Source organism: Armigeres subalbatus, chromosome 3, assembly GCF_024139115.2.
Source record: "Armigeres subalbatus isolate Guangzhou_Male chromosome 3, GZ_Asu_2, whole genome shotgun sequence".
Taxonomy (NCBI): Eukaryota; Metazoa; Arthropoda; class Insecta; order Diptera; family Culicidae; genus Armigeres; species Armigeres subalbatus.
Genome location: NC_085141.1, coordinates 321552243 through 321574866, shown reverse-complemented (window position 1 = coordinate 321574866; position 22624 = coordinate 321552243). Strand labels below are relative to the sequence as shown.

Below are 22624 nucleotides of genomic sequence, written 5' to 3'. Positions count from 1 at the left end.
GATGTAGGAAACGAGCTCTATAAGTTCATTTCCAATTCTATCAGATTACTGATAGAATACTCAAGTTGAAGGTATAGGAATAATGATGGAAACGGTATGGAAGTCCATTTCCAGTTCTAGCGATTGCTAGAACATGAGAAATAAAGAGAAAGATACAAAGTAGGAGAATGGAAAGGACCTGGGATTGAACCCACGACCTCCTGCGTATGAGGCAGAAGCAGTAGCCATATGACTACCAGGCCCGCTTCCTAAATTAATTAATTAATTTTGCGCACAAAAATTCATTCATTCAATTTTGTTCTGTTTTGGCGGTGACCCTGTTTCTGGTTGCATTGAACGGGGTCTTCAATGGCGTACCAAAAACCATCCACAAAGACTGTCTACTTGCAAACGACGTACTGGTTATGGTCATCGGGGACACTCCGGCGCGAACGCGTATCTTAACCCAAATAGCAGTTAGTGTAGTTCATTGGTTGGCCTCGTCGGTAGGATTCTCCATGTTTGCCGGAAAAAGTATTCACGGGCATGTGTGCAACGGGCGTCATCGTCTCTCCGGCCATAGTCTCAAGCATAAAGGCAGCCGATCCCCAACCGGAAACTCGTCAATGTCCTCGGAGTTTCCATCGACCGAGGAGTGTATGTCGTCCCTTATTTCAAAGCGGTCAGGACCGGCTGCAAATCGAGGATTAACCTTGTTAAAACCTTATCAAGACCGCAAGCTACAGGTCCACTCGATATCGTATCAGGCAAATGTTGATTGACAGCAGACTGCTTTACGGGCTGGAACTGACTTGTGTAGCACGGGAGCTTGGCAGCATAGTGTCCCCAGTCTTCAACCAGTACCTCCACATAGCATCCTGCTGCCACATAGCATCCTGTACCTCAACATAGCATCCCTGTAGGCTGCCTGCGGCGAATCGGGTGTCCTCCCATTTCGCCACCGTGTGCAGGCGGCTATTTGTCAAAAAGACGCAACATACGCTTCCGCCACATCTGGAAACTACAGGGTCACCCTCCTTGTTCAAGGGGATCAGATCCTGCATACAATGGCCGGCGTCAGCCTCCCCCTGTGCTAGAGTAGACTGGCACGGAGCGAGGATCTGGCACTCCCCCACAGCCAACATTAACCACTCCATTGCGAGGTGCTTTAAAAGAGGGGACAACACGGAAGCTCTACGAGATCGGTCACAGAGCTGTTAAACACCTAGTTTAGAGAGCATCGCTATACTGACGGCTACCTGTCAAGACAAGGAGTTGGATTAGGCGTTACTGGGAAGAAGCTAACGGTGCCGGATAGCCTTCCTGAACAATGCTGCGTCTTCTCAGCAGAAAGCGCAGCTCTGTTTATTGCCGCTACCATTCCCTTCGACAAACCGGTCCTAGTCCTGACTGATTCGGCCAGTGCTATCACAGCGGATCCAGGCCATTCTCGCTTGTAAACCACAGTCGACGACTTTCACTTGGAACCCGGGACACTGTGGGGTGCCAGGAAACGTCACTGTCACAGAGTGTCCTGCCAAAGTCGGGCACCAAGGCCGGCGTTTCACGTCATCGGTTCCATAAGCTGACGTTAAAACCTGGATCAAAAAAATCACAGGCCAGGATTTAGAGAACACATGAGCAGCTTCCAGGACCACGCAGCTACGGAAGGTCAAAGGATCCACGGCACCCTGGAACGACATGCCCAGTCTCAAGGACCAGCAATTCATCTCCCGCCTTTGCACATGGCACACCCGATTCTCACATAATTTCGGCGGAAGGCTATTTCGAATCGTTTGTGAAATCTGCGAAGTAAAAGACTCAGTAGAACATGTGATCTACCGTCGCCCAAAGTTTGATATTCTTCGATCCAGCTACGGGATATCGAAGAATATACGAGATGCCTTGGCTGACGATACCGCAAGCCTATCCGCCCTCATCTGCTTTCTCAAAGATGGAGGGCTGTACTATCAGATCCAAGCTTGAGTCTCCCGGGTGTATGTCCCATCCACGGAGGTATGCAGGCCTCCTTTGTTATTCCAGGGTTATAAGTCCCTCTCCCCAGTCCTAAAACATCATATTACAAAGGTCAGCTGGAGGGGTTTTCCTCACCGACTTCGCTAACATCGTTTCCTCATATTGACATCAACCGACCAACTCCTGTGTAGCCGGAACAAGAAAGTGGTCGCTCTCAGAGTGTGCTATGCTTTCTGCGATATACTACCTTTTGCTTGACTGCGATCTGAATATCTTCGCTCTGAAAAGTTTTCATCTTGGTTTCAATATTTCGTCGGTTTTATGGATTGATGTTATGCGCTGAGTTTGGGTTTTCTATCCGAAGGCAGCGATTAAACTTCGGAGAACAGAGCATTCCAATCATAGGATTCCTGGATGACCGATCAGCCAAAGATAGCCACCCGGCCGAAGTTTTTCGATGGAGATCCCCCAGTCCCCACTATGGAAGAAACCGTGATCTATGTCTTTGTCCCGCTTTTTCGTCCAGCTTTTACCTTTCAACATGTATGCAGTGTTGGTAAAAACTCAAATTCTCAAATCTCATCAACGATTCAAATCAAGCGCGAGGCAGACTTCACCCGACTCATGGCCCAGAGAATCGTCCATGATTCGACTCGCGATTTGTATCATTGCATGATTTTTGCGTGTTCTACTTCGTTAAATTCATCGGAATATTTTTCTTTACTTGAAATAATGGATGATAAATCCATACATAAACAATACGCTTCAATAGGGTTTTGACACTTTTTGAAGCAAAATCCTTTTGGGCGAATGAGCGAAACGATGCGATTCTTCGTGAAAAACTCATGCGCGATGCTCTCCCTGCAGAATCGCAAGCGAGTCAGCTAGAGTATGAGGCTTCGGTGAGTGAGATTTGAGCATGATTCTACCAAAACTGCATGTATGTTTGTATGTTTTCTTAAGTGTGTAGTTTTTATTTGCTTTGTTAATTGTTCTGTACTGTATTTTATTCCATTGGCTTGCGGAAGGTCCCTAGATTGGACCTGAGGGTCGCTGCTTTCAGCTCCCTCCCCTGCCAGTTGCTCACTTAGCACCTGTCGTATATTTTTCATTATAAATAGACCAAATCGATCAACGGGTTATGATTAAAATACTAACATCGTTAAAACACGAGAAAAATCATGACAGTTAAGTGCCGGCCAGTGAACGTGGTAAACGCAACGTGCGATGCGACGCAACGCAAAGGAATAACAATTATTATCAATGAACACTGAGGTTGCCTTTTACGCGGTTAGATGTGTTAATTTCTACAGGTTTTCAGATTCCTCCTGATTTTTCTTCGATTTTTTTTTTCAAGGGGTCAACTCAATGTTTTAATAAATCTAAAGGCCGGAAATCACAAGAAATAAACCACATAAAATGCAAACCCTACACACTAAGTTTTTCATTTTCTAACTCGGCGAAATCGGGCAACCGAAACGTTACTTTTACTGAGATCTCGGCAAAAATCATATTTGCTGAAACTCGGCGGTGCCCACCTCGGGAAAATAAACAAAAAATGCTGAGATCTCGGCGAAAATATTAAGTGTGTAGTGAACTATTGCCGAATTGCACTGTCGCGTCACATTGCACGGTTACGTTTACTCTGGCCGGCATCTCAAGCAGATCGATTTGTATGTTCTATTTTTTAAGACTATTTTTTTATTCAATGTGGTTGGAAGTGCCTTTGTCAACACAAAACCCTAATAACGAAAAACGCGAACTCACTTGTAATATCATACACGACTACGGCTACGGTTGAATCACGAATGTACGAAGGTATCAGCGATCGGAATCGCTCCTGTCCGGCAGTGTCCCACAGCTGTAATCTCACTGTTCGGTCCTCGAGGTACATGGTTTTCGACAGGAAGTCTATGCCGATCGTTGCCTACGAGAGAAGAAAGGGAAAGCATGATGAAATTGTTATATCATATGTTGTTACAGTATGAGATGAATTTATTTTCTGCGCAAGGTACCGGGCCAGCAGAAAACTCCTCTGGGTAACATAAAACCATTTTTCGCAATTATTATAATCTATTTAGTTCCATACCCACCCAAAAGGAGAAAAAATAGAACCGGAATCGCAATTCGTGGAAGAAAACTATTGGATACAGCTACGTCCTATATGTTTTATTCGTAGGTACATCGATGACTACACCTTGTCTAAGTCTACGGGCGACGGCGACAACGACCTACAATACCGTTGCATGGCGAGACGTGGCGCCATTTCACTTTCGGTAACAATAAATCCTACTGAATGTCTGGCGTGTTTGCTGCTAGTTGCATATCGTGGGAGAAATGTGTTCTTCGCACCACTTTCCAGCACTATTCCCATCGGAAAACTGTACGGCGAAAAAAAAAATGTGGAGGTGAAATTGGCGTGCTACTGGTCTTTCAAGGTTCGTCGAATGGATCAAACGGCGGAGCTTCTATTTTGGGGGTAAGTTAGGTACATGCAACATAATCGGTAAGGATGAGCAGCATCCTCAACTCCAGCGTTTAACAGTAAACACGCTCAGCTATTGGGGCATGGACCTAACAATTTATGCTCAGATTACATATTTTCATATTTCATGTCGAAAATTCTTGATTGAATCCAACTGGGCAGGAGTCAAGTGGAAGGAAATTTATGTACCGCGGGACACAGTTTGGAAACCCCTGACATACGTAATGCATGACACCACTATGGCTAATCAAATATTGATAAAGTTAGGGAAACACTCACCTTCATATACTAAACTGTTGTGTATATTGCTTTCCTCACCTTTGGGGTACTTTTCACGAGCTAACAGAAGATGAAGAATAATGGTCTGATGTTTAGATGTTTACCTACTAACGGAGGTCTTTTTCCAAGAATTCGGTAATTCTCAGGAGAAAAGTAAAATTTTATTGTTCCTAAATTTTCTTTAGTTCCGAAAAAAATGGAAAGGAAAAAACCAACGAAAAAAAATCAGTCACAAATCCATTATAGACCGATGTCGTGGCTCCCATTAGTCCTTTAAGTGGACAAGGAAAAGAAAGGATGAAAATTGCAACCCAAACAAACAGGCGTAACAACAACATCGCAAATGGTTGGGATTCCACTTTCTGTATTCTTTGTCGCTTGCTATTCGAAGCGGATGGAGGAAATTCCAAGCAACAAAGTGAAAAACCACGGACGGGGACTGATGGATGGATGGCGTCGGGATGTCTCTGTGCATATTATTTTTTAACGACCCATGCAACCCAAGTCGGTCTTCTGGGCGCGGTGATACGGAAGAAAGGAATGGATTAGAAGTTATTGGAGGCCGTACATGTACCACGAGGATAATTCAGAAGAAGTAAGGGAGATGGTGCAGAAAAGTTCAGGCTTGCTTATGATGAGGGAGCCACGATTTTTTTTTTAATTTGCACGTGGAACTAATTAAAGTCCAGTTGCGGTTTCGGTCAGTGACAGTCCGTGTCACATATCTATATTACAATTGTACCGTTTTTGTTGTAGTAGTTTGTAGTTTTTATTATTAAAACATTATTCAACCATTAGATTGGGGGTTCTCCGATCTAGGATTCTTCACTAGTATATTTTCGTATAACACGTTGAAATCTTTTACATATTTAAAGTGAATGTGGTGTAGAATTCCATGTGATTTCGACAATGTTTGTCCCCAATAGTGCTTTTTCAGGGGTTTATTATTATTTGATTCATGCATGCATTTGTATGGGGAACTGTGTAAAGAAAAATATTAGACTTTTGTGATGTTGGGAAGTGTGAGTGAACCTTTTCCTTAACCTTCCTTAGCATAGTAGAGCAAACCGTCACCAATTTGGTTATTCATCCCATTTTCCATCCCTTATTCTTCGTTTTCTCAACTTTCCATTTCCTCAATTTCTCAACTCTTCAATTCCTAAAGCCTCGTTAATTCCATTATTCCTCAATTCCTTGATTTCTTTTTTCATCAATTATTTGTCTGTTATTTTCATTTTCAAATTCCTCGATTCTATATTTCTTAACTTCCTAATTCCTCAATTTCTTTATTTTTCAACTCAACTCCATTATCGCCTAACCTCTTAATTCCGCAATTTTTAACTTTTTCAACTCCTTAATTCTATAATTCCACAATTTCATAGTTTCAATTTCACTCATAATGATGTCATAATTCCGAAATAGTAAAAAAATAGTAAACCGAAATTTCCTGCCACATCGATTGGCAGCCGTTTACCAGCGGTCAGCAGATGACCTAACGAAAACACGTATGGTCAACTTCTAGAGGATGCCACATATCGGACATAAAAATCTATATATTATTTGTGGGAAAAGTTCGAAGCATCAAATATTCATTCCGCGGCGAAGGGACTCGCCGAAAACCACAAACTTCGTAAGCTGGCGAGCATAGAAACCGTCGACAAGCACGTACTGTCAGATGAATACCATTGCAACGTTTGGCTATGGTGGTAGCCAGAAATGTTTTGAAAACACTCAGCAGACCAATGGCTCAATCTTAACTGGTAGCGCTCTCTCAATTATGAAGTTAGTTAATAATTGAAGCAATTTATTTGAATCCCGCGGCTGTCTCAGCTGGCGCGGTTTCAGACGGTGTGAATTAGGAAAACGGAAAAAGTAATTATCCTTACAGGCGGCTGCTGACTGATTCGATTTTCTCGGGTACAACTTTGCGAAATAAAGTAGTTACAGCCGGCCGGTGTCGTTGGGGTGTGAAGTTCAATTTAAGTGATAAATAGCAGGGTGTTGACTTTTAAGCTATTAAGAACGAGCTGGCAGTAGGGGATAGGACGGCTCATGAATGTTTCGTTCTTTAATTGGCATGGGGGTTTTACTACGAATTGCTCAAAATTGGCATCATATCACAGTCATGCTGTGTAATGCTAACCCATAGCCAACGCTTGTCTGTTCAAAGTAAAATATACACACCCTTCCATCATTTATCCTAATTTTCCGGAACAAACGATACCATTACCAGTATCCCTTGATAAATCGAAGCTGAACAGATCTATACCCAAAAGGGTCATCAGGAAAGGTATCCTTCCACCAGACGGGAATGATTCACCTCGAAAGACTTTTTTGATCGATGAAGCAACTCATCCCCGAGGAAGAAATAGTTTAGGGATGAGTTGCATATGTTTTTGGTGCTTCCGACAACGTAGCAATGCAACAAGGAAAGGAAACCTATGTACGGCCGACACTAAGTAGGTCAGCAATAAGTTGCTCTCTACCATCCAATATGCATGCCAGCCAATCCATAATAGAACAGCAGCTGAACTGCTGGTTCCAAAACAGAAAACAAGCCGGTTGATTCATAGTGATTCAACCGTGTTCTGTGCCATATTCGGAAATCTTCACACCGGAACCTACTCGTTGGATGAGCGATGGAATAAGATATTTTCCGGTGAGTTGAAGATAAGGGATTGAAAATTACTATTCTTGTATTGAAAACCAGACTGAAAATAAAATAAATATCATCTCGAAATTAACTTTTGATTAGATTAAGAGCTAATCAGGAAGTTTCTTGCATTGATCAAGACTAAGAAATGCCAAATGAAAAGCCTAAAATCTAAAAACAGTTCGAGAGTATCCATAAAGAAAAATGTTAAGATCCATAACTACGCCAAAATTTTGAAAATAATAGGAAAATATGTTCCTTTAGACGCGTTCAAGAAAAAAATAACATTCCTGCTATTTACCCATGACAATTGGTCCATGGGGCCCTCCTTAGCCGTGCGGTAAGACGCACGGCTACAAAGCAAGACCATGCTGAGGGTGGCTGGGTTCGATTCCCGGTGCCGGCCTAGGCAATTTTCGGATTGGAAATTGTCTCGACTTCCTTGGGCATAAAAGTATCATCGTATTAGCCTCATGATATACGAATGCAAAAATGGTAACCTGGCTTAGAAACCTCGCAGTTAATAACTGTGGAAGTGCTTAATGAACACTAAGCTGCGAGGCGGCTCTGTCCCAGTGTGGGGATGTAATGCCAATAAGAAGAAGAATTGGTCCATAAATCTTTGGAAAATGATGCATAAAAAAAATAAGGTACACTGGGGGAGGTGGAAAAGTAAATTCGATAGTTCAAGTTTACATTATTGTAAAATCAGTTTAAATGATTCGAATGCAATCAATCATTATGGGGTATCAAAAACATTCAATTTTGCACCAACTGTTCGGTAATTCATAGCATTTTGGTCGCTTGAAATTTATGGAAATAGTATCTTTGTTTACGCGTGTAGATCTAAAGGCCTTACTTCAGGACTTCTTGGATGCCCAAGAACTTATGTTTTAATTACAATCTATTCTATGAGCCACAAAGAGGTTGTAACATATTTGAAACAGGCGGATAGATCGTTGGCTACGCGTGTAGAAGGATTTTTTTCTTTTAAAAAAAATAGATCTCATTTGTTAGGTCATACTGGCGCCTGCCGGAATGCAAGTCAATGTAGGGAAGGAAAGGAAATGATGATGTAATCACTCGCCCACTGCAAGGCGAATATTCCTCTGCACTTGCCACGAGATCATACGGAATTTATTGGAATTTTCGGGTTAGGTTCGAGAGGCAAAGGTTCGTCTTGGTTAACGAGCTGCCAATGTTATAGATAGAAGAAAGCAACTGATGGAATTTCTAATTGGATGTAGGAAATGAGCTTTTTTAGTTCATTTCCAATTCTAGCTGCTACTAAAATAGTCGAGTTGAAGGTATAGAAGTCCATTTCTAGTTCTAGCGATTGCTAGAACATGAGAAAGATACAAAGTAGGAGCATTGAACGGACCTGTGATTGAACCCACGACATTCTGCGTATGAGGCAGAAGCAGTAGCCATATGACTACCAAGACCGTACAAGAAAATAAAAAAATCCAGCCCTAGTGTCAAAACGGTATCTTAAGGTCCGAGGGAAGCTCTCTCGCGGTAGAGCACTATTTTCATACTAAAATGTCTATAACTCGGAATTGGGAACAAATATCGCTTATCCCACCCAACTGACAATCTCTTTGGAATTTATCAAGGGACGTCCCTAGAAAATTTTGTGGACCTGCCCCAAATTTGAATTAAGCTCTAAATACTAAACAATTGTACAACTAAAATTTTCGCTTCTAACAGGGCTGGTAGCGACCGATGCCGCTCAAAATAGTGACTTTAGTGACCAAGGTTAACGAAAAAAGGGACTAAATAGTGACTTTCAGTTAGCGTTAGCGTTAGCGTTGTTACGGTAGGGACTAAATAGTGACTTTCAGTTGCAGAAAAAGTGACCAAATAGTGACTTCCAGTTTCAGTCGCAAGTTCAATGAGACAAAATCAATCATGTTTGGGTCGAATCAGAATCTTTTTTTTCGTAATTTGTGGCGGAAAACATCTTCACCACTTTTTTTTCTCTTAAAATGAAATCAGAAAAGAAACGAAAATCTCACACGCTAACTTTTATCTACTCAGTGACTAAGTAAAATTGTATTGTCCTAAACAGTCAAAAGCAGGACTACTCAAAACTAAGAGTAGTCTTGCGAGCAAATCAAATTTTTACGCCACTGGAAGTGAGCAGCAGTGGCGTAGCATGGTGTTTTGGACATAAAAGAGACAACATTTTTAGAAGATTTTTTTTCGAACCCTGTTCAATAAAAAAAAACAGTTCAAATTTACATCGCTTGAGGACAATTTATATTTTCTAAATTTTTTTCTCAATTAAATTTTTGTATGGATGACTAATAAGGGATCAAGTCTCCTCATATTGAGGCAACAACTCAAAATCCAAATATTCTTAAATTGTGGTGGAATGTTGGCATTTTTATCAGTACAGATCATTTAGCATATTTATGGCTTTGTGCTGTGAAAAATGATAGCATTTGGTCATTATTGGAAAAAGTTGTTCAAATTTTGCGTGGCCACTAAAAAAATCTTTAGTAGGGTCAAAACACAGTAAATAATAGAGTAAATAAGGTTGTCAATAAAAAAAATAACTCGTCACATAGCGATCATTTGTCGGTAAAACAGGGGAGGGTCAAGTCTCCCCGTTAAGTCTCCCAAGGAGTCAAGCCTCCCCACCTTCCCGTACTGTATAAATCTTGAGTTAAAATAATCGAAATCGGCAGGGCTCCTGCTTGCATGACTATATATCAATTTCAAATATTGTAACGTAAAACATCTGGTCAAATGGCGAGTAAAATGGCTGGCGAAGTTTCAGAGCGATCATTTTTCCAAGATCCGTAATTTAATTTCCGTCATGAACAAAGCGTCATCCGACAGATACATTAAGCTTTATTTAAATTAAATCTTTGTCAATAGTTCCAAAATAGTTGAAAATAGTGACTTTTTGCGAGAAAAAAGAGACTTTTTAGTGACTTGCCCGAAAAAAGTGATCAAGTCACTAAAAAGTGACCCGCTACCAGGCCTGTTCTCAGTAACTCTCTCCGATAATTTGAGGCATAAAGGAACCGAATTTTGCAAAACCCAACTGACAAAAGTTTTGAAATTTTACAACGATTATTTTGTTGTAATAAAAAATATATGCGACCGCAATAAATTTTGCTAGAAGCTCTTTTTAATTCAACCAAGTTTTCCAAATTCCATACAAAAATTACCATTTCGGGAGAGTAGTCAACACCATATTTTCTTGTGGCGCACGGCTAGAAAGGAGCGATGAGAGCGATAGAAAGTCCGTTAACTTTGTATTTAGCGTGACAGTAGGAAAAAGCCTATTCCCATTTGTAAACACGGAGGAAACAAATAAATAAATAGAAATCAAATTTAGGAATGAGGCGAGATAAATAATTGATGGTAAATAGGACAAGAAGTTTATCCAGGAATTCCTCCGGGAATTCCTCCAAAAGTTCCTTCAGGAATTCCTCCAGGAATTCCTGGAGGAACTTCCGAAGGAATTCCCGGAGGAACTTCCGGAGGCACTTCCGGAGGAACTTCTAGAGAAACTTCCGGAGGAATTCCTGGAGGAACTTTCGAAGGAATTCCTGGAGGAACTTCTGAAGGAATTCCTGGAGGATCTTCCGAAGGAATTCCTGGAGGATCTTCCGAAGGAATTCCTGGAGGATTTTCAGGAGGAATTCTTGGAGGATTTTCAGAAGGAATTCCTAGAAGAACTTCCTAAGGAATTCCTGAAGGAACTTCCGAAGTAATTCTTGGAGGAACTTCCGAAGGAATTTCCGGAAGAACTTCCTAAGGAATTCTTGGAGGAACTTCCGAAGGAATTTCCAGAGGAACTTCCAAAGGTATTCCTGAAGGAACTTCCGAAGGCATTCCTGGAGAAACGTCCGAAGGAATTCTTGGAGGAACATACGAAGGAATTTTTGGAAGAACTTCCGAAGGAATTCCTGGTGGAACTTCCAAAGGAATTCCTGTAGGAACTTCCGAAGGAATTCCTGGAGGATTTTCAGAAGGAATTCCTGGATGAACTTCTGAAGGAATTCCTGTAGGAACTTCCGGAGGAACTCCTGGAGGAACTTCCGAAGAAATTCGTGGAACTTCCGAAAGAATTCCTGGAGGAATTTACTTTATTTGTCTTCTTTGTCTTATCTATTTTATTTGTCTTATTTTTCTCATTTGTCTTATTTGTCTAATTTGTCTTATCGGTCTTATTTGTCTTATTTACACCAGCACCACTGTTATTACTCAAATCCTTTTCAAAGCTTGTGTGGAAATCTTGTACAGAAATCCTCTCACGATATCAAATGTTGTTCTAGAAACGATTCATGTTTTCATTTTCCAAAACCAGCTGGAGTTTGTTTATTTTGATCTCCTCATTGCGTGATTGGTCGGCGCTGCTGCTGTTCTCTCGCCGAACCACTGCATGAGTGATAAATTTTTTCCTCAAATTCCTTTGGTTCTCCGTTTACGGCAAATTATAAAGCAATTGTAAACTGAATAATGATGAAATAATTATGGCGACACTGACAGTGTCATTCTGGCGGGCTGAATTGGGCAATTTTCTCTATCAGAGAGCGCTACCAAGTGCTTTTTTAATGGAAAACCCTTCTCTCAGACCTTAAAGTATAGCCGAAAACATTTTTAATGTTCAGCTCTCGGTTTGATCTTATTCAGACTATTTAAAAATATATCTTCCTGGTTAACTGATGAGGCTTTCAAAATATCGCAAAATTACTAAGACTTTTTTCAAATTTATTGTTATCGAACCCTGAGTATGAAATTTATGTTTTGACCACACACGAACCATTATGACACCGAGGAGTCCCTTGGTACACATCGGAACATCGGTAAAAATGGTCAATTCGAAAAGTTCATCGTAGAGCGGCGGAATTTTTTTAGAATCATTTATTGTCTTCCAGAAATTCTTTCGGAAGTTCCTCCGGGAATTCTTCCTGAAGATCCTCCGGAACTTTCTCTTGAAGTTCCTCCGGGAATTCCTCCGGAAGTTCCTTCGGGAATTTCTCCGGAAGTTCCTCCGGGAATTCCTCCGGAAGTTCCTCCGGGAATTCCTCCGGAAGTTCCTCCGGGAATTCCTCCGGAAGTTCCTCCGAAATTCCTCCGAAGTTCCTCCAAATTCCTCCGAAGTTCCTCCGAATTCCTCCGAAGTTCCTCCGGAATTCCTCCGGAAGTTCCTCCGAATTCCTCCGAAGTTCCTCCGGGAATTCCTCCGGAAGTTCCTCCGAATTCCTCCGAAGTTCCTCCGGGAATTCCTCCGGAAGTTCCTCCGAATTCCTCCGAAGTTCCTCCGAATTCCTCCGGAAGTCCCTCCGGGAATTCCTCCGGAAGTTCCTCCGGGAATTCCTCCGGAAGTTCCTCCGGGAATTCCTCCGGAAGTTCCTCCGGGAATTTCTCCGGGAATTCCTCCGAGAATTCCTCCGTAAGTTCCTCCGGGAATTCCTCCGGAAGTTCCTCCGTAAGTTCCTCCGGGAATTCCTCCGGAAGCTCTTCCGGGAATTCCTCCAGAAGTTCATCCGGGAATTCTTCCAGAAGTTCCTCCAGGAATTCCTCCGGAGGTTCCTCCGGGAATTCCTCTGGAAGTTCCTCCAGGAATTTCTCTGAAAGTTCCACCAGGAATTTGTTCGGATGTTCCTTCAGGAATTATTCCGGAAGTTCTTCCAGGAATTACTCTGGAAATTCCTCCAGGCATTCCCGCGGAAATTCTTCCCGGAGTTCCCGCGGAAATTCCTCCTATAGTTCCTCCTGAAATTACTTCCGGAGTAACTACGGAAATTCTGCCACAGAAAGTTTCTCCAGGAATTCCTCCGGAAGTTATCCAAAGATTTTACCAGGACGTTTCTAAAAGAATTTCTTTGGAAGTTCCTCTAGGAGTTCCTCCAGAAGTACCTCCAGGAATTCCACAAAAAAATTCTGCCAAGAACTCCTCTGGAATTACCTCAAGGAATTCCTCCGGAAGTTCCTCAAGGGATTACTTCAGAAATTCATCTAGGAGTTCCTCCATGCATTCCTTTTGGATTTCTTCTCCTAGGTTCTCCTATAGTTCCTTTTGAAAGTCCTCAATGTATTCCTCCAGAAATTCATTCCAAAGTTTATTCACTTTCAGTCTGTTTTCTGATTTCAGTCTGATTTTTCTGAGAATCTGTCAATGAATTCCGCTAAAATTTGCTTCAAAAGTTCATGCGTGAATTCTTCCGAAAACTTCAACGGATTTATTTCTTAGATATGCTTCCTCGGAAATTCTATCAGTATATGAAAATTACTATGAGAATTGCCACTTATGTAAAGGATCGTTTCGTGAGACAGCCCGGAATCTATTTGAATATATTTAACGTATTTCTATCATAGAATAGATCCTTAGCTGAAATTCAGTTGTTGTTGCGAAGCAATCTGACTTTTGTGAGCAAAATTATAAAGAAAACAAAAATGCTCATTATTGATATTGATGTTATTCTTTTACATGTTAAATTGAATTTCCCACAATTCAGTATTTCCCTAATAACTTTTGTTGCCAGCATCAAATCGTTTAGCAACAACGACGATATTTTCCCTTGATAAATTTCCTATATTGCTAACGTATTCATACATTTTTAAAGCTTAATGGGCAATGATGGGGTTGGTTTTTCGCAAAAGTTGCTGTTTTCATAGTAATTTTCATACAAGCTTCAAATTGCTTGTGCTCATTCAAATTACATCCAAATTAGCTAAAAATTTAGGACGATTATTAAAATAGCAAATGCCATCGTTTAAGCATAGGGGAGCAAAAAAGACAAAATTTGAATCACTCTAGCGCACAGGTTGCACATGCGGACGCATCTGGTGACAGCACAAGCTGGATTTGGGAAAAAGATCTAATTAATTTTTGTACCTCACACATACCATCTACTAAAATCGAATAATTTAGTTGGAATGCGACTGATTATTTTACATAAAAAAAAAATCTGAAGAATGTTCAATGTAGCTTGACGAACATTTATTTGTTTCCGATACATGTCTCGAATTCCCGGTTTTCACGCTTTTTTCCTGGTGACATCAATTTTCCGTCTTTTTCCCGCTCTTCCCGTTTTTCCCGTTTCGGTGGCCAGCCTAGATATCTTTTTGGTCGTTAACGGTTTAAATAACAAATAGTAAATCAGAATAATCTTACTGTGACATCAAATTGAAAACTATTCCTGCTATCGATGAGAGCAAATTGAAAACTAATTTTGATTGGTTTCCGATAACAAAATAAGTTCACAGTTTGATATCATGCAATTTAGAAATCTACAGTCAAATGAGATCAAAATATGATGATTTATACATTTTTGAAAACAAATTATGAATCAATTTGATGTCAAAATCAAAATATGTTTTCAATATGATCTCATTATGGTTTCAGACTTCGCTGTAGGATATCTAGCCTAAAGTTATTTGGCCGAGAATGTCATTTGGTCGAACAGTTCCTTTGGCTGAAAAATCGTGAATATATGTCCTTCCGCCGAAATAGTCGTTTGGTCGAAAGGGCCATTTGGCCGATACCGATACCGATCAACTTTTTCCAAACATACAAACTTTGGTTTTGAATTGAAAATTCCGGAAGATATTTAGTCTAGAAGGAATTGGTCAATTTTGAAAAATATCTTTTTATCTTCCCCGGACTACTCGTCAAGATGCAACCAAAAATTAATTGAAGTTTGTGGTCCCTTATGAAACAGTCACAAGTCACTTTCAATCTCTATTTTAAAACGAAAAATAAAAAGATTATCGAAAATAGCTATCCATGTGAAATCATTTAGCTAGAGATGTGATTTGTGGAGTGACATATCTGACTGTCCAGATAGGTCATGACACCGGTAGATGAATAAACCATGTTATTTCCCGACAGGGACCGGTACCATCGCGTCGTGGCTTTCTCTCCACTGCAATGGGGCGATGTGAGCAAAAGGGTACTTTGTTTGATTAGTTTCCATTTTGTTGGCTGTGGGACTGTTCGTCTCGTCTGGTTCAACAGTCATAACAAGACTACAAATTGTTACCATTTGCATTCGCTGATCAACATTTTGTTGTTGGAGCTTTGTGGTGCATATGCAGATATTTGATCCAATGCAATGATGAGCGGTGTGATGCTAAATCATGAATGTAGGAATGAGAGACAAGCAAGGATATATTTTAGTATATTCTGCTATTTTGTGTGAAAACCATATTCTTTTATACTTTTGCTATAAAATACAAAATATGTCTGAAAAACTATTTATCTACCAATAACGGAATAATTGAGTCAGCTCTGCTCTAGTTGGGTGTTTAAGCTGCGAGGAAGAATATACGCATTAAACCTCAAACAGCATCAAAAGCATAGACAGGACAAACAAAACCTGATTGCAATCTGCTTGTAAATAAAACTATATTTAATGATGCAAAATATATGCTATCAATAGATCAAAGTGGAATTAGCGCAGCATTTTTCTTTCTAACATGAAACACATGTTTGTGTAGTTGTGTGCATATTTTCTCGTTAAAATTATCCACAGTCCAATTCATGTAATTCAAATAACTAGTTTGATTTTTCTAGCAAAAAAGCAGAAAAGTGAATAGATAGGGTAGAGAACCATTTGGGCAGTACCTCCTATTCCCGTCCACAACGCATTACAACCGAGTTACTTGTTTTTTAGTACATGGTTAGTTTCTGTCGACCTCTAGTAATGTACAAAAAATCAAGCCATTTGGTTGAAACGCGGTCGAGTTATTAACGTTGCGGACGGGAATAGGGGGTGCTGCCCAAATGGTCCTACTCCCTACCTGAATAAGCTATAATAATAGTGCATTTTTTTGTTTGATAGCCTAGCATTAAAACCGCAAATTGACTCAGTTTTTATTATTGTTGTTAAATTGATATTTTTCCACATATATATATATATTTGTTAGTAAATTGCTGCGATTCGTTTTAACATAGCTCCCAAAATAATACATTTGTTTCGCATTTATCACATTTATTGTTTCTAAAATATCTTCTTCTTCATTGGCATTACATCCTCCACTGGGACATTGCCGCCTCGCAGCTTAGTGTTCATTAAGCACTTCCATAGTTATTAACTGCGAGGTTTCTAAGCCAAGTTACCATTTCTGCATTCGTATATCATGAGGCTAACACGATGATACTTTTATGCCCAGGGAAGTTGAGACAATTTCCAATCCGAAAATTCAGTGGCGTTTCACTAACCTCAATCTACCTGTGCACTGAGTTTTAATTTAAGGAATTGGTGTGAAGAAATGTCTAGAACAACTGGATTTTGATTAGTATAAACGACTCTGATAATTTTCTTTTCCATTTGGGTTGTCAAAATATCAAAATTTTCACTTTATGTGTCAGTGCACAGGTAAAAAGTGAGGTTACGCAACGCCACTGCGAAAATTGCCTAGACCGGCATCGGGAATCGAACCCAGCCACCCTTAGCATGGTCTTGCTTTGTAGCCGCGCATCTTACCACACGGCTAAGAAGGGCCCCCAACGCACTGGTACCTTTCTAAAATATATTCCACGCTAAAGTTCTGATGGGCATTTGCAGCAACTATCGTCGTCGTATGCAACAAATTCTCCGAAATATAAAACGTCTACCCAACAGCAATTTGGTTTTGAAACGGCTACCAGGTAAAGCTCTAAGGACAAGTCATGGTTTCTAGTGGAGGCTATAAAATTCATAAACAATATTGACGTTGCATAAATAGCTAAGAATGAATAGCTGCATATTTCAAATTCATCAACCATGCAATATATGCGGTCTCTACTGAGGCTGGCACTGCTAAAATCTGAATCACCCCCATTGGAGCAAAATGCGATTAAAATTTACAGTTTCATAAATAATAAAGCAGCATCAACCCGAACAGGCAGTACCATCGAACCCTGACACCAAAGTGTTAGACATATCCCTATTATGCCATTCATCCATGCTCCAGAAGAGCACCGACCGTCAAAACAACAATCAACAGGGAAAATATGTTGGTATTCAAACATTATCTCGATCATCGGCAGCAACAACTACATCGGTTGGAGAGAGGAGGGACCGAGCTTCCGATGCTCGAAAAGAGCTGAAAATGGATTACAGCTTAATCCGTTTCGGAAAAGCTACCATAAATCATTTGTAGCTCAAACCTCAACACATATTCTCGGAAGCGTCCACTATTCGTGCAATCTGAATTCAGCGTGGTCTCAATTGTACCCCTTTCCATCCATTGTTTATTGGTTCAACACTCACTGCGAAGGGAGCCAAAAGTGCGAAAGATGAAATTGTGAAAATTGCTTTTTCGCACGTTTTGCATTTATCGGATGTCACACTGGGAACAAGTACGAGCTACCAATTGGAGCTGAGACCTTCGGAACAGCCACAATAGCTGTATAAATTTTACGAACGACAGCTTCCCACACGGTTGCACTTCCTGGCGAAAAGGTGCTTTGGAAAATAATTTGCGAGTGCTACGGGTGATCTATTCTTTCCTATGGGATAGAAATTTTGTTTTCGCGTTCCAGAGGTACGAGATGGTAGCTCGTAAAAATTGGGATGATATCGGTGATGGTCGAGTTGCCAGGTCACAAATTGAATCGATATTGTAGTAGATATGTACTAGACCACTGCCGGGAATGATGGTGGTATCACGAAGCTGCTGGTACCTAATGGCTTTATGGAGTGGACATAAAATAAATTCAATATTTTACTACTTTCTTTCGCTTGCTTATCCGTGGTAGTCATGTTTCCTGGGAATATTATACATGAAAGTGCTTAAACAAGAAATCATTTCATGCAGTAGTATGAGCAGGGATAGATCCACGCTGCAGGTGTTTGTAGTAAAAACAAACTAAAGCTAACATTTTGATTTTGACAATTTTCGAAATATAATTTTTACCTTGATTCACGACAATTACTGACGATGAAAAACTTATGCCTAGTTTTGAAAATTTCGCGATTATGTATTGATTGTAAACTCAGAACATAGAACTGAAAGTCGTTCGGTTTCGCAGGTTGCGACAGTATAATCAGTACGACGAATTATATCCCCGCAACTTCGATGTCGTGGCGGGTATCGAGCGGCTACCTTTTAACGGAATCAACGGAACACCGGTGAAAATAGTCACATTTTTTTCAATAAACGGCGCGACATTTCAAAAATATTATGGCGTAGTGAAGCAAATTCCCATGGAAAAACTGTCAAACGTAGGCAAACGTATCCATTTTGCTCAGCTCCTAAATACATTTCACTTGGCGGCACTATATGAAACAACCAGTTCGGTTCGATATCTCCGGATCTATGGGATTCAGGAAGTTGTCGTCTTCTACGAAATTGTTCGGTTGTTGAAAATCAATGTTGAGAAACTGTTTAGTTTAGAACCTAATTGTGATTTCGGTGGAGTTTCTAAAGGATTACCTCGAGGAATTTCCGAAGGAGTTTCTTATGGAACTCCCAAACAAATGTCAATAGGAGTTTTCACAGAAATGTCTAAATGAATTCTCGAGCGTAATCCCAAAGGATTGATAATAAATTATTTAGGATTATAAATTTGAATGATTTTTTGAAGAGATTGTCGAAATCAATCCTAAATAAATGTTCCAGGTAACCGCTAAGCATTAAAGTTTGCAGTAAAATAGCTTTTTATTTGCATGTCATATGCACTTTGTTCTAGAGCAGCATTTGAAATGCTCAGAGGTCAATAGAATGCACCAATTCGGAATAAATGTTTGCAGTTTTTATACAGGATCTCGAAGGCACATCAGCCTTTTGCTTCTCAATTTTTTCTCTAGTCCTAATGATTACTTATATCGAGCTCTATCCGGGCAAACGAAAATCGTTACACTTTTTAAAACTGTTCGGAAGCTTGGAAAATTCAAAAAAATGGGAAAAGTTTGTCATATAATCTAATCATAACCAGGTATAGAGAATTAAAACCACAATTGTCAAGAAAACTTTGATTGCAGCGTTCTCGTCAACGCGCAAATATGCGCAAGCAAATCACTCACTAGAAGGTGGTACTAGGGTTATATTTCAATCTTCCATTTACAGATCAGGGGACATTAGGTTTGCGGGACCATTTTATAGCAAAGAATTATGATAATTAAAGTTTTTCTTCTACAACTTTTTGATATTAAACCTCGCGTGCAAAACAAACTAATCTATCGGAAAGCTAAAGTTTTAAGCTTTGAAACGGTATATAAAACCTTACATGTGAAGAAAAATTAGCTTTATAGCATACAAATCAAAGTTAGGAATAATTTTTTATTTTTATCAGCTTTTTTCACTTTAGCAGCCCATATCTTTTGACTGAATAAATACGGCGCTGCAATATTTTTCCATTCTCTTATCTAGGGTATACACTTTCATATATGTGTGTGCTTCATCCTCTATCCCTCACCCAGCCGGGGGTGTTGATCAAGTAGTACTACGAATAATTTGATCAGATCTCATGCTCCATAATGGTGCCCTTTTTGTTATGAAGACTAGTACTACAAAAAGGAATCACTTCTGAAGCAAGGAAGTTTTCTTCAGAAGTGTAGGGAATGGGATGTACTAGTTGATCATAACAGGTACAGCAAGACTTCACAAGGACGCCCTTATTCGTACTAACTACTCAGGGAGTAGAAGGTCGAGAAGAGCCACCGCTGCTAACTAAAGCTTGAACCGGATATCTGGGACTCCCACAATATCCGCGGCAATAGCAGCAGACGATGCCCTGTACGTATTTAGTGTTCAATTTTTCAAATTCATATATTGGTGAAGCAATGAGAGAAGTAAAAGTGAAGAATTGGAACGTGCTCACCAATTTAGTTCATCCAGAGTTTGCACTTGATCCTATTTTGTTTCTATTTAGCCTTTGGCCCAACTGTGGCTGATTTGGCTGCTGAGAAAGCTCTCGTGGGGCTAGTGCCTTTTGAAGTTCTGGTTGCTGTTACTGTCATGGCTACTGCAGCATCCGAATTTCCTTTTGGGTAGGGGAGAGGGAACATTCGACTCGGCGTACACGAGTTCTTGACGATACTTCGCTTTTAGGTAGTTTACAAGAAATTATTTGACAGTTTCCAGCTCGACGCGTACCAATTCTTGTCACTTGTCGACTTTACAAGAGACCATATCCGGAGACCAGAAAATTCTGTTTCCAAACGCAGCACATCATTCGAGCAATGCCTTCCAGCAGCAAAAGCTGCATATACTTGGGGCTGCTGAAACCGGATCAAGCCTCCAACTAATAATCACTATGCACTTGTAACACATACAATTTCACAGAGATACTAATTATAATAATGCACCTTTGAAACTAATAACTTTTTCAACCAACTGTAAAAATCTGATTAAATGTTGACGCAATAAAAATTTTGGAGTCCATACTCTGACAGCGCACACTACGATCTAGGGTATATACTTTCATATGATATATAAATTATACAAATTGGAGATAGTAAATTTTTCGATTAATGGCCACCTTTTTCCCCATAGTGCAACGGTTGCACCGAAATGGACAGATATCGGGTTTCGTAACAAAGGGTACGATGATCATCATCAAGTTTACAAAGTTCGTGAGAATGGAAAACCTAGGACTGTTTATGTAGAAACACCTCTCTTATGGCTGCCAATGCTGGATATGGTTGAAGATATTATCGTAAGTGATTCACTTCATCTGTTGCATCTTGGAATAACCAAAAATGTTTATTGATTCATAAGGATGGACACATGTATCACAATAAGTGGTCAACAGAAAATATAACTTCCATTAACTAAATTTTGAACAGCATCAAACTTCTGTGATATGGAAATGCCAATATCATCTTCCAAACTTAGACGTACATGTTCATGATACAATTAGAGGCGAAAGTATAGAATTGATAGTTCCGTTAGGATACGGCAGGCATGAAGAATGTTTTTATAGAAGTCGATTTGAAAGCTAGCGGAGGGCAATATTTGTGAGATATATCAGCTTCCACAGTAATACTCTTACCTCCCTCTTCATACAGGAGCTTGGCAGAAGGAAGGTCGTGCGATATGTGCCATCACAAATATTGTCCTCCGCTCGCTTTCAAATCGACTTCTATAAAAACATTCTTCATGCCTGCCGTATCCTAACGGAACTATCAATTCTATACTTTCGCCTCTAATTCTATCATGAACATGTACGACAGTGAGCCGTGCTAGAGGCATGTCGACAAAATTCTTCTCCGTCACAATTTTTGGTTTTCAAGATTTGGAAGAATTTAACGTAGCATTTGTTTCGTCAAGCTGCAAATAATAACTTAATACTAGTAGTGTTGAATATCCTGTAAAAAAACATGAATCAAGAATGAGGCTGTTTTTGCAATGCTGAACTAATCACCGAAGCTGACGACGCAAAACGTAAGAAAAGCATGAAGAAAAGCCACAGTTGATTGTTTTCAGTTGTGATAAACCATGGTATATAGTGGAACTCGGCCTTTTCAATCGTATAGCAATAGCGTGTCAATCCGCGTATTGAGGAAGGATCAACAACTGCAAAGTGAAGCATCTTCATATACAGGTAACAAAAGACGGACCTTTTGATGTACACGACATAAATCAGGATTGACCCGGTAAGTTATATCTTATACAATTTAACAGAATAAGCAAAAGTTTTAATTTGAAACCAGCATGCCATAAGAGGGGGCAATTAAATGTTTTTTTTTTTTTTTTTTTTTTCGAGAGTTGACCAGTTGTAGTCTTAATAGACTGGTATCTCGGCTGGGCTCTCCATGTGATACACAATACTAGCAGACGACTCAAGCTATGTTGCTCACTAGGTCACTGCGGCCTGGGTTTGTATTGTGATCATACCGATACATTATTCTTTCTATCTACAGTCTGTCAATTATAAACCGAACAAATAATGGAAGCTCAACATGTACATAGATGTTTTCTGAATAAGTAGTTAACATGTAAATTTAATTATTAGTTACTTGGAGCCGACATTCAATACCTAATAGTAGTCTATGTTGACAACGGGTGGTACTGTTGCCATTTCCAAGTAACAATTTCGAATAAAGATGTAATGATATCATTCTGGTAGGGTAGTTTCAAAATAGATTAATTTAAGTACTATTGTAATAAATGGACACATTGAAGAGCTTCCCTTATTTTAACACGGTTGAGTATCGGATGTTTGTCAATACGTCGTCGAGTTAATTGTATCCTATCAGTCACAGTAATGTCATATGTTAAAGTTTCAGTAGTCTAATAGTTACATACAAATACATACAATACAATACAATACAACATTTCTGTCCAGTTGTTCC

General features: G+C 39.9%; 1 protein-coding gene across 2 annotated transcripts in view; it reads right to left on the bottom strand.

Annotated features, from left to right (window-relative positions):
• Positions 1-22624, bottom strand: part of LOC134225457 (ras-related protein Rab6) — a 67327-nt gene that overhangs the window by 31154 nt on the left and 13549 nt on the right. For both annotated transcript variants that reach the window (XM_062705543.1, XM_062705544.1), the window contains exon 3: positions 3724-3883. In XM_062705543.1, coding sequence (XP_062561527.1) covers positions 3724-3883 — 160 coding nt within the window. The remainder of the gene's footprint in view (positions 1-3723; positions 3884-22624) is intronic.